Raw genomic sequence first — 13037 nt, forward strand, 5'->3', positions numbered from 1 at the left:
AATACACACACAAACTACCAACGAATAATACACAACAGTACACCTAACCTGATTTCATACACACATCCAAATAACTACACTGAAACACTTGCATATTGACATGAGAAATGTGCTTGACGTGTCATTAATCACATCTTCAGTTTTATTTTAAGATGCTGAAATCTCCACTGAGCGTGTATAATACTTTTGAGTTAAAGCTGCCTCTGCTCAGTGATATGTTTTGACTAAAATTCAAATTCAGCAAAAATAATCGTAAGCTTATCAACCACAGAACAGTGTTCAGAGTAAACAAACATCAAAGCATTGCTAAAATAATGAATATTGATAAGATAAAATAATCATATCACATGCCTACTAACTGAGTAATGAGAAAGAAATCGGATTAAAGGATTAAAGCAAAATTTAAATTGACATTTGGAATAAATAAAACCTGATATCACAAATATAAAAATCCCCAAATGTGCCAAAAAAAATTAACTTGACTCAAAAAAGAAAAAGAAAATAAGGACATAAAAGGGGACACAACTTGCAGGAAAAAAATGATCATTTAGGGGCAATATGGGCAATGTATTTATTTAGTGATGCAGTGACCAAAGGGCCAAACCCTGTAAAAATCTCACTGCACCTCTAAAATGTAATTTCACCAGCTCAAAGACACATTATGTGTAGTGTAACTTTTAAAAACTGAATTCATGAAGTCAGATCAGTTCGCCCTGACACAGTATGTAGAGGTCAAATGGGAATTTTAAAGTTTTCTGTGCCTGGTGTGACCTTTAGGACAGATAGCTCATTCTTATTGAAAGGAGCCAGATCAGGTGGTCTGTGAGCAGACGCCTTTATTGGCAGCGAGGCCTCCTTTCACGCCTCCATGTGGATGTATTTCAGGCACTTCAAAGTGGGAGGGCAACCCCGGTCAGATCGATAAGATTCTGCAGGGATTAGATATCGCATCTAGCCAGGGAACACCTCAGGATCCCACGGGAAGAGATGGAAGACCGGAGAAAAATACTGTATTTCTGGACTTCTTGCCTAGCCTTCTGCCACCATGACTCATATTCAGATAAGCGGCATAAAATGGATTGATAAATAGATAAACTGCAGCTAGTGAGTTCTGATCTAATGCATATGGAGGGCTGTATCAGATAAACATTGTGTACAAAGTTGCTGCCTCGCTTAACAGGTGTTATAACTACGCATAGATTGCAAGCATGTGGGAGAGCTGACAAAAGAGAGTGATGGAGATAAACAGACGGATAAGAAGATGACTTAAGGATAGAGTGTGTTAACAAACAGTAGTGTATAGTTAATACGCAGTGGTGGCACCTCTGCAGAACACAATATATGGGACAGAGATGGAGGACTAGAAGAAGGAGGTAAATACTGTAGATGAGAGCCAGGGAGAATAGAGAGGGAGGACAGAGATGTACTGAGTGACTCAGCAGGACAATGTGTGTGTGTGTGTGTGTGTGTGTGTGTGTGTGTGTGTGTGTGTGTGTGTGTGTGTGTGTGTGTGTGTGTGTGTGTGTGTGTGTGTGTGTGTGTGTGTGTGTGTGTGTGTGTGTGTGTGTGTGTGTGTGTGTGTGTGTTTTCCATGAGAGGCCTTAGAGACGGTGTAAGCCTTTACAGTGAGTCACGCAGTGTGTGCGTTTTTGCAAGTGTAAATAGTTGTGTATTTGTGTCGGCATGCGCACTGCCTAGGCCAGGAAGCGGCATTTCCCTATTTAATATAACATGTCTACTGTGTGTTTTAGAGGTGGTGCCTTTTGGGGATGGCTCTGTCCACCCCACCACACACATACACGATACTAATACTGAAGGACATGTATGGGGGGGGAAAGGAAAAGCATTGCCTATGTGTGTAATAAACATAACAGTCAAATCAATCCAAAGCCACAAAATGAAAAAAGAACACAGTTACAAAGGGGTGAAAACTATATACTTAATATTTACACACACATTACTTGTTTGCAGAGAATGCCAAAAACACACACACATAAAGTCTCAATGTCAAGCTCACCATAACACATGCACATGTTACTTTATTGCGCTACTAACCCAGTATGGTGGCCATGTATTGCAGGATTTGTAGGACATCTTCTTCCGAACCTGAATTTTCTAGGAATGGGCACTTCTCATCTCTCCTCTCTCTCCTCTCTCTCCGTCTCTCCTCACTGCCAACTTCCTGACACCTGTCAATGACAAAACACAAACACCCTGAGGGTATTAGCCATGAGATCCCCAAAAATAGGATGTAATAATGTAATGATCAAATAATAAACATCAATCAGGGAAACTCTTGTTCATGTTTTTGTGCCAAAAACCTTTGGATTGTATAATAATTGTCCACAAACAGTGCTGTGAACAGTTCTTTAGGTTTATTTCTTCAATTAAAATCAACAACTCTTGACTTGTAAGGGTTATTCTGAAAGACTAACATGACTTTAGCTTTGTCTGTAATTGCAGCTGAGAATTTCTAAAGCCATTTACCTGTATTCCATTTAATTCCATTTCGTTAGAGCGGTGGAAAAACTCAGACATTATCTGCATGGATAGATGCCATTATGGGTATGTGAAATATAATGTATACATTCTTGTGATTTGGGTAATCTGACACTTGAATTAGCCTGTATAGGTTCAAATGTGTTGGTCGTTGAGCAGGTCCATGGACAGGGAATTCTGCTCAAGGTCACCTCCACAGAAGTAATAAGAGAGGAAGTGATTCTCTGTTACTTCCCACACAGATTTGTCTCAGTCTGGGAATTAGACTAGCGACCCTCTAGTCACACACTTCATTTCTAACCTTTGCGCCGTTACTATTTGTTCTTTCCAGCAGAAGAGCTATAATTTGCTTATGGGTTCATTTAAAATGATTCAGATAACGTGTCTGAAAAAAATAAGTTGAAGCATATAATCACACATTAAAACTTTATAATCCTTTATTGCAAAACAGATGCGTGTTTTTCTGTCTCTTTTTGACTGGAAAAGACAGGTAGGGAGAATGAGAGACATTGAGAGGTTCACACAGTAACTGAACAGGTGTGTGACAGAAAGACAGGCAGAAACAGAAAAGTAAGAGCAAAGGAGGGAAAAATGTATCCGAGGGACACAAAAGCAGGTAGACAGCAAGTGTGTAGTGGTGGTTGATGGGTTGAGGAGGGGGAATTAGAAGGAAAACCAGGAAGAGAGACTGAAAGCAAGTGAGGAGAGCCTTACCTGATTTCTTGTTGTCTGTAGAAATGTAGAGTTCGCTGGAGAGCTTCCTGAACAGTCTGTGTCTGCAAGAAGAAGAGAGAATATGAGAAGAGAATATATGTATTTGTGAATATTAACTTCAATTTGAATAGGCATTTTTCCAAAATACATTTTGACTTGTCATAGCAGAAAGAACAGAGGTGTAAATAATTAAATGAATGATGACATGCAGCTGCTTCAGCTTCAGGATGCTAGAATTGTGCACTCTGGTTCACTGTCAAGGTTTACTTGGAGACCTGAGTAGAAAGAAGGCAGTGTATAATCTGGGCTTTTTCTACTGTGAAAAGTTTTAAATATCTGCTCTGAAAAAGTTCTATCTGTTAGCCTACACATGTTTTGTGAAAAACAAAAGTGGAAGGTCCATCATTTTGTAAAGATCAATTTGAATTTAGTTTAAGTAGCATCCAAAGTGTAATTGTGATGTCACAGAAGCCATTTCACAATTGTAGACATCAAATTCAAAATGTGTCCACGTCTGTTTCCTGTTGCAGTGAATGACGTCAGCTGACAGGAAGTTGTCATTGACCAAAGCTGTTGCCTAGCAACACAATGAGGAGTTCTGCTAATCACTGAGTGAAAAATATCATTTTTTTCCCCATAGTGTGTGTGTGTGTGTGTGTGTGTGTGTGTGTGTGTGTGTGTGTGTGTGTGTGTGTGTGTGTCTGAAGCTGGCGTAGTTTGTGTTACTGACAGGCTAAGCTTGGGGAGGCGGGTCGAATGTGATAATCTGAGATAGGGCTTTAAATGTAAGTCTGTAGTGACAATACTGGAACACAGCGTGCCAGCTGGAGAGGTTATTCTGAGGCCTCACGCCCACTACGGACAGATACAGATTTGGTGAGTATGTGCGTGTAGAGAGACATACACACATACACTCACAGACACACACACACATATGCACACTTGTGAGTTGAGCAAAAACATGAGACATGAAAAATGAAGGAGAGAGAGGAGTGTGTGTGCAGTATGTGCGTCAGTCAGCAGGTGTTTCAAAAGGTGAATATACAGTCATTTTTTTCACTATCAGGTTACATAAGAAATATACGTCATATGGTCGCTAACCAATGGTATTGCAAATGTGTGGAGCTTCTCTTCTCTCAGTGCTGATTCATTTTTCTTTACACTGTATTTATGTCCATATCCTCAACAACACTCACAACTGAGGATCATGTTGCATTCGGAGCCACGTCTAATGATACAAACATATTTTCACTTTTAGCTACAGTCGTCGTCCACCAAGCAACAGCAGGAGAAAGATGAGCTATTTTCACAGTTTTTGTATTCATGAGGAAAAACTCCACATCCCCCCATCCCCCCATCCCCCACCTACATGCTGTGTGCACGTGTGGAACAGAAACAGTGTTTTCTCATAATAATCTCCTCCTATTGCATCCTTGATTCAGCTACTCATTTACCACAGAACATGCACATTACAGTGTGTGCACACAAGATTCCAACATGACCAAACACACAGGCACTACCTGTTATCAGCCACGCATGTGCAAACATACTGTACACATACATCATCATTAGTCGGCATTGTTGCAATCGCTGGCATGTTTACTGTACACACACAATTCGTTACCCCATCACACATTGATCTCATTCAGCAACACACACAAAACTGCTCTGACAGCTAACAGATAGCCTTGTTCTTAGGATGGATTGTTAAAGACACACACTACACCGGGAGGATTTGAAAAGGACAATAGAAACATAATATGGTACAATAGAAACACGGTATTAAAGGGGCCCTTTTATGCTCACTTTCAGGTTTCATATTTGTATTTAGTTTCTCTACTGTGAAAAGTTGACGTGCTTTAATGTTCAAAAAGGTCTTTATTTTTCTTGTACAGCCTGTGCTGCAGCTCCTCGTTTCACCCTCTGTCTGAAACCAGAGCCCAGTCTGCTCTGTGGTCTGTGGTGATTGGTCAACTGCACGGGGTTTTAGCCTTTGCAGACCATTTACATGCAAAAAATCTAAAAACACCTTACAGGAAAGGGAAACCCCTCAGTTCATCTTATTTATTTTACGTGTACATGGTTAAATCCTGTATTTTTACTTGAATCATTGTGTCATTTGCAATATTTGATGTGGGTTTCTTTTACGATTTTGTTCTCAGTATTTTGTATGCTGCACTGTTGGAAGATCCTGGGACTGAGCGGACTGTAGATATTTAGCAAATGACAATAAAGTCTTTGAATATTGACCGTGTGTTTTCAAGAGAAAAGGCATGCAAAAGAAAACAACGAAAATCTAAATGCTCCATTAAAATGAAATAATGTCCACTAAATTTCAGGTTGAAGGTTTGAACTCAAACTTTCTCTCTCTCTTAAGACACTCTCTCCTCTCTTTCTCTCGTTCCCTGTGGTCTTTATCCAAGCCACTCCGTCTCTTTTGTTTGCTCTGTTTCTTTACCTAGTGAGGGGAACAGAATCTCACCAATACCCACTCCATTCCTCTTGCTCTGTTGCTCTGCATTACTTTCTACCGTCTGTGAACCTGTCTTTCCTCTCTGTCCATGTGATTCATCCTATCCCTCCATTTATTGCCTCTTCCTCCTCCAAATATCCATTTACATGAACTGGTGTGGTCTACGGTCACAGCGCAGTGGGTACTGGTGCTTCAGCACAGTTGGAGAGCTGCCACCACTACTAAAGAAAATAGAAGCTCATAAAGCAGATGAGACCCGCAAGATAAATCCCAGCATGAGACGCATCAGGCCTCTCTGTGGAAAGTAATAAAGCAGGTACAAAGAAAACAATTCTGTTGCAATCTGCTTTCTATTAGGATTCTTTAGGCTGTCCCTAAGCATAGTTCAGCTATATGTGACAATGAAGCACTGCAGAGACACAGCCAGAGCATGGATGTGGCAGGGAGGAATATTTTGCTCTGAATATGCAAAATATTCAATACCTTAGTGTTAATACCTACACAAGGTTAAGTCGATTTACTGTAAATCACTTTGTAGCATCTCGCAAAACATGCTATTTGTTACTACAAAGCTGGAATTACGCTTCACACACAGATTTGTGTGGCAAATGGGAAAATGTATAATAAAGCAGTTAATGGAAAAGATTGAAACTGTTTTAGAGCAAATCAAATACAAATCTGTGGTGAATAACAAAATGTTTCTAGTGTTCTTTCTAAAAATGCTGCCTGCTACACAGATGAAATGGACAAGTAACACTATAAAACAGGTATGTTAGTCATTTTCCTATGAATCACAAAAAAATGAAACACATTTTGATGGGTGAAAATAATTACTATCCATCGGAAGCAATATCTAGCTTCTTTTGAACCAAAAAAACGTTTTTCACAAGATGGCCTGTTTGTTTTTTTATCCTGTTCTGTTGCTTTTACCTCAATGAAAGGCGCCTCAAACAAAGTGTATTATTATAATTATTAATAATTAATTATTATTATATTATTATTAATAATACTAGTCAAAGTGCGATTGAGTGGATTTCTTTATGTTATTACTACCATTCTCTTTAGTCAAATGTTCCTAATAAACCACTAGAGAATTTATGGAGCAACACTTTTCCCCCATGATTTTAAGGAAGAAACCCTAGTTGCAGAAAGTATACAAATAGAGATAGGCTTATCGGAGCGTCAACAGGTGAACTCGTAGAAATCCTTGTCTCTGATAGGGAGGATGTGAGCATATATTTGGTATTAGGACCCACCAGAAGACACACATGAGCACAACCACACACTTGTCTAACACACTTCATGTTTGTGGCCAACACTCATGGCCTTTGATCAGCATCATGGGTCACTAAGCTAATGGCCACCTTCCATGTGCATTCACGAAACTGAGAGAGGGAATGGGAGAGAGATAGAAAATGAATGTTTGCCCAAATGTAAATGTGTGTGTTAGTGTGTGTGCTTGTGTTCTTGCTTCTGGGTCAGTGTGGACAGGGTGAAGACAACCACAGAGAGCTTGCTCTGTTCTCTCTGTCACGGTCCATTGCCATCAACCACAGACACTGCCACTGCACGCAGCCACTGTGTGTGAGAGAGTGCTGTGTTTGTGTGGGGGAGAGAACAAAAAAGCTAATAAACACCGTGTTGTGTTGTGTTGTGTTGTGTTGTGTTTGTTTCTTTTAGTCTATTTGCTAGTTATTGTTCTATTGGCATTATTTTTCTTTCATGGTGCCATCACAATATAATTCAAAAGTGGAAAATCATTAAAGATGCTTTACGAGAAACTGATAGGGAGTTTAAGCTGCTCTGTTACAGTCCAGCCTAACAAACAAACACACACACACACACACCCTTTCGACACTGAAAAAAGACCCTGGTCATTTACCCTTTCCCTGTGACAAAACCACAATAACCCTTCCATTTTTTTTGATTAATAAAGGTTTCATTGAAGCCCTACTGCTGCTTATAATTGCACTTAAATACACGCAAAAAACACAGATAGACACACACAGTTTGACAATGCTAGACACTCACAATGCAGTGAGTGTTATACAAACGTGTCTTCAAGTGTTCCCTGACTTCCCTCTGCCCTATGTTCTGTTAAAGATCAGGGCCAGTAAGAGCTACAGCTGAGAGCTGAAGTTGGCCCTTACTGGCCCTCTCCAATATATACCACATTTTTAGCCGTGCTATTGAACGACACTCTTATTGTAAGTTGCATTGGTAGCAAACATAGGCTGACAACAAAATGCTCTACTTTATAAACTTCTCTGCCACATTGCAGTATTTCTGGACCAAAGAGGCTGAGCAATCGCAATCTGGAGAAAAATATTCCCAAAGCCTTCTGTAGTTTGATGAAAACACAGCAGTGTCTTCATTATGCAGGGAACCAACATAAATAAACATGGAGCCAATGTAATCTCAAAACTCCTAGTTTAGAAACAATTAGAAAAAGCACAAAAATGGTATCTTATCTATATTTTTTATCAATATACTGTTGGCTAATTCATTGAGAATTAGATCCAAAACTCATCTCAAACTCCTGTTACCTGCGAGTGTCATGTCACTGTTCTGTGCAAACTGGGTCAGATTATCATGTTCTGTCACATCCTAATTATGCAATACTATAAAGGACTCAAATAATGCCAGGGTTGGGAATAATATGCTCGGTCAATCAATGTACATTACATTACCTATATGTTTTTGTTTTTTTACTTGAATCCACCAAAGTGCGACATTTCCTGAGGCAGATTAACATTTGTTTGTTAATACTTGACTTTGACTTTGACATATGACAGGGTCCACATTACCAGAGATACAATTAAATCCCAAACTGACTGACTAAGCTATAGCAAATGCCCTAATCACACACCATCCATCACAACTGCGCTCAATTCTAGTAGTTTCTTTATTACATTACAGCCTGTAATACAACTGATACACAAACTGGCTCACTTGTCACACTCCTTCCATCATTACATACACAGACAGAGCATGGGCATCTCTCTCTCCCTCTCCCTCTCCCTCTCTCTCTCTCTCTCTCTCTCTCTCTCTCTCTCTCTTTCTCTCTCTCTCTCTCTTCTCTCACACAACAACATATTTATTATATAATCTGCCAGATGATTCAGGCTTTCAGAAGGATGGATGAAAAGAGGATTTTTTGTTCATAGACAGCACAGCACACGTCACAATTAATTGAAAAAAGACATTGTCTGGGACTGGTGATAATCATAGGGGGGAATAGCTTGAATGATGTCTATTCCTGGTAATAAAGGCTGTGTACTTCCTCAACTTTGGAGACAACTGTGCAGGATAAAATATCTCTGGCTGTTTGTTCATCATATTGACTTTCTCAGAACAAATGAGTCTGCAAAATGGGTTAAAGTTCTGATTTAAACACTGACAACATTAGCAGATGTCACACAACAACTATGCTATCGAGAGTGCCTTCTGAAGACCAGGTCATTGATTTGCTTTAGAACATCTTATTGTTTAAAATATTTTTAAACATTTATGAAAATGCTCCAAAAATTGTATGGTAAAACTAAGGATTTCGTCATAGGACCCCAGCGGTTTTGCAGAATGCCTTTATGAGTAGCCTATGGCACTTCAATTTAGGAATATTTAATGACATTTCGTGTTTAAACTGAGCAGGAGGCCTACCGTGGGGGAGGTCAGTCTCCTCAGGCTCTCCCCCAGCGAGTCCAGGTTCACCCGTCTCCTCCTGGTCACCCTCTTATGGGGGCCACCGGGTCCTTGCTGCTCCTCTCCCGCCGGACACACCGGCCTCTCGGCGGGGCTGCGGCCGTTCCAGAGCACAGCTCTGTGAGAAGAGTGTAGGGAGGAGAAGGGGCAGCCTCGGCTCTCCTCCGCCGGCTCCAAACCTCCATCCCCTGCGTCTCCCCCAGGGCTTTCCAGCCCGCAGTCTGAGCCCACAGAGCTGCTGAACGACTCCGAGGAGATCTTGCGCGACGACGAAGACATGGTGGTAGTGAGGAAGAGGAGGATGACAGTGGTAGTGTTAAGGATGATGATGATGCTACAGTCGGTTCCGTACCACGTCCACCTCTACGCCGGGGAGTCATCAGATAGTGGTGGGTGAGAGGGTTGGGTGGGTGAGGGGGGTGAGGTTTGTCTGTCTGTATAATAATGTATGCATATGTGTGTTTGCGTGCGTGTGAGATAATGTCCAGGTCTGTGTGCATATGAGATGCGTCTGTCTGCGTGTGGGACTCAGCAAACCTATTCAGAGTAGAGGAGAGGGAGAGGGGGGTCGACCGAGAACGAGAGCACTAACGGCACGCAAACATTTATGTAAGGGGGAGGAGGAGTTGGGGGTCACCTCTTAAAAAAACGTCCTTCTTTACCCCAAAACAAATTTCTTTGGGATGCCAAACACTCCCTAGATTATCCTTAAAAATATATACCCCCTATAGCAGCTATTTCTTTATTTCGAAAATGCGTGTTTAGCCGTCTTACGCACTGTGAAACGCTGCTTCGCGATAAAAGGTCGCCAAAATCGACATGTTGGTCCACCACAATAATTCCGACACATGATAATTATTCCTCTCACACACGGTGAATTGTTGGTATCCTAGGAGTGTGGTGTGTTGCCTTTTTCTCCCTCACTTTCCCTGAAAGATATCTCCAAAGTCACGGCAGATGTGACTGTTTCCCTCTCTCCTCCTCCCTCTTCTTCTTGTCCTCTGCGACAGCGGTTCTCCTGCACGTCTTCTAACCGTCTTCTCATCATTCCTCCATCTTTCACTAATACTATTCCTTTCCTGCTCTTGGTTTTTGCTTCGTCTTGTCCCTTTCTGTCCTCGGCTGGGGTGGAGGTGCGCAAGGGACACGGTGAGAGCGAGAGAGCGCGCGCGTTCAGCCAACAGCAGCACGCACCGGTGATGCTGTGAGGAGATCAGAGGATGTGAAGTACGCATCAGCACGTTTTAGTTCAACAAACTGCAACCAATCAGAGGAGAGATATCCAGAAAGACAGACAGACAGATGGGTGAGCAGATAACATGCAAAGTTGGTAAGCATTTATTTCTTCAATTTGGGGAAGTATTCAGTCAACAAATGGAACACAACCTCAGTGTCTGTACAATTGTAACATTTTAATATTGTATTGTTTGTCCTATTATAATGTCTTTTTCTGATGGATCAAATCCATACTTCAGTTTAAACGCTTCTCCACAGAGCCTGGTGGAAAAACACTGGTAAATGTCTCACATTCACTGTATGACAGTTTCAAGATCTTATCTGAAGTTTTTTATATTTTAGTTTTATTGTGCACACATCACATGGTGCATATTTACAAATGAAGTTTTAAAAAACTTGGAGCCAGGCAATTCTAGAATTCACTCAAGAGTTAACCCCATCAGCTGTCAAGACAGTGTAATATGGTCAAACCATAATCAGAATCAGAATCAGAAATACTTTATTTATCCCTAACTGGGACATTTTGTCATTGCGGCAACGAAATACAAAAAGAAGCATAGCACATAACAAATAATTAGAACTTAAAATACAAATAAAAATGAGAAATATACAAATGTCAAGGTATGCATGTTATGCCCAGTTCACAAGAGAGGCTATGGAGCAGTGAGTTGCCTGCCAGCCAGGGGGGAATTAATGTAAAGTGAATAAAATAAGGATACAATAAAAGCCAAGCTAACTTTTTTGGTGGATCTTTTCGTTTAAAATTCTTATTCCAGCATAGAAGTGTACAGTAGGTCCCTGCATTTTATGCATTTGCCATGTGTAGTCTGCTGTGTGCACTTTACTTAATGGGCATTTATAATGCAGAATGGTAGCAGGTGAAGGTAACGCAGGGTCAATATAGGGGCCCAACAGCAAATGTTTGCACTGGGGCTAACACACATGCTAATCCAGCCATGTATGTGGGGATACATCAGGATTGTTGCAAAAACCTAAATAAGAAATAACACATATATAGTAAGAAAAATGTATCCTCTCTTATGTTGTTATTTACATTTTCCTATCATGTTGACATAGGAGGTGACAAACAGGTGTTTGTTAAATAGAAATTGGAAATGGAAATCATGCAACATCTTATAGTAATCAAGCAACAGCATGGCCAATCAGACAAATTAATGGCAATCTGCCAATTGTGTTCAAAATGTGTATTAAAGGACATATATGGCTCTACATGCAGATAATGGAGCTGGCCGCAGTGGCACACGCTTGTTGTCTGCTGTCAGAGGACAGAATGATGCTCATGTCTGGCACTAATCAAAGCCATGACCTTGACCTTGATTGGCAGAGCATGTCTGTTCATTGAGGGCCCCAAAGGGACAAGCAGAGAGAGAGACACTGAAATAGACATGATGCACCATGCAAGTACACACACACACACACACACACACACACACACACACACACACACACACACACACACACACACACACACACACACACACACACACACACACACACACACACACACACACACACACACACACACACACACACACACACACACACACACACACACACACACACACACACACACACACACACACACACACGTAATTTCCTGGAGGTGCCTACTAATTCATTTGACTTTCTGGAGCACCATGACCCCAATACATTGCATAGAATTTAGCTCTTTCTCTCTCTCTCTCTTTCTCTATCTATCTCTCGCTCTCTCTCTCTCTAACACACACCCACACACTCCCTTTCTATCACACATAGCTAGCACTAACACAACACACACACCAACACACAGTCTCTGTCTCTCCTTTTCTTTCCTTATCTGGTCGCTTGCTCTTCACAATCAGTCCGTCATCCATCAGTAATATTGTGGGCATTTAATAAAGCTAACACCGCAATGGAATAAAATTCTGTTCCAGAGAAGATAAGGCTGCTAGCAGCCAGACATCTACAGCTGGGAGCAGACAGGGCAACCACTCACTCACTGTGCAGACATGAAATTAGAACCAATAGAAAGGGCACCACAGGGGGTATCATGGTAATCTCATTCAATGAGTACATTTAACATGGATGACATCACATTTTAATAACATTATCATCAAAATTAGGTATGGAGCAGTCCAACTGAGTCTCAACTGGATTGAAGAGGGACTGTGTAATTTGGTAACCGTTATCCGCTTCTCCATACACACAAACTCTTTTTTTAAATCACTCCTCAAAACTCACTTTTAAAAATGTCTAGATTTGTGTTTCTCTTTTTTCTTATAACTGTTGTTATTACCCTGTTTTGCAGTTCTGATAAAAAACGTAATGTAGCATTTTGTGCAGACTGTCAAAGGTTCATTTGAGATATTATGTGGTAAGTCTGATCAATGAAAATATTTCAGGTGCTAATAAT

The 13037-nt window shown here is 40.8% G+C and overlaps 1 protein-coding gene across 1 annotated transcript in view; it reads right to left on the reverse strand.

The window, feature by feature from the left end:
- Window positions 1–9667, reverse strand: part of gucy1a2 (guanylate cyclase 1, soluble, alpha 2) — a 35265-nt gene extending 25598 nt beyond the window's left edge. The window contains exons 1-3 of the mRNA XM_063906278.1: window positions 9347–9667; window positions 3214–3275; window positions 2056–2189 (exon numbers count right to left, since the gene is read on the reverse strand). Coding sequence (XP_063762348.1) covers window positions 2056–2189; window positions 3214–3275; window positions 9347–9667 — 517 coding nt within the window. The remainder of the gene's footprint in view (window positions 1–2055; window positions 2190–3213; window positions 3276–9346) is intronic.
- Between the last annotated feature and the right edge of the window lie 3370 nt (window positions 9668–13037).

This window comes from Eleginops maclovinus, chromosome 18 (genome assembly GCF_036324505.1).
Source record: "Eleginops maclovinus isolate JMC-PN-2008 ecotype Puerto Natales chromosome 18, JC_Emac_rtc_rv5, whole genome shotgun sequence".
NCBI lineage: Eukaryota > Metazoa > Chordata > Actinopteri > Perciformes > Eleginopidae > Eleginops > Eleginops maclovinus.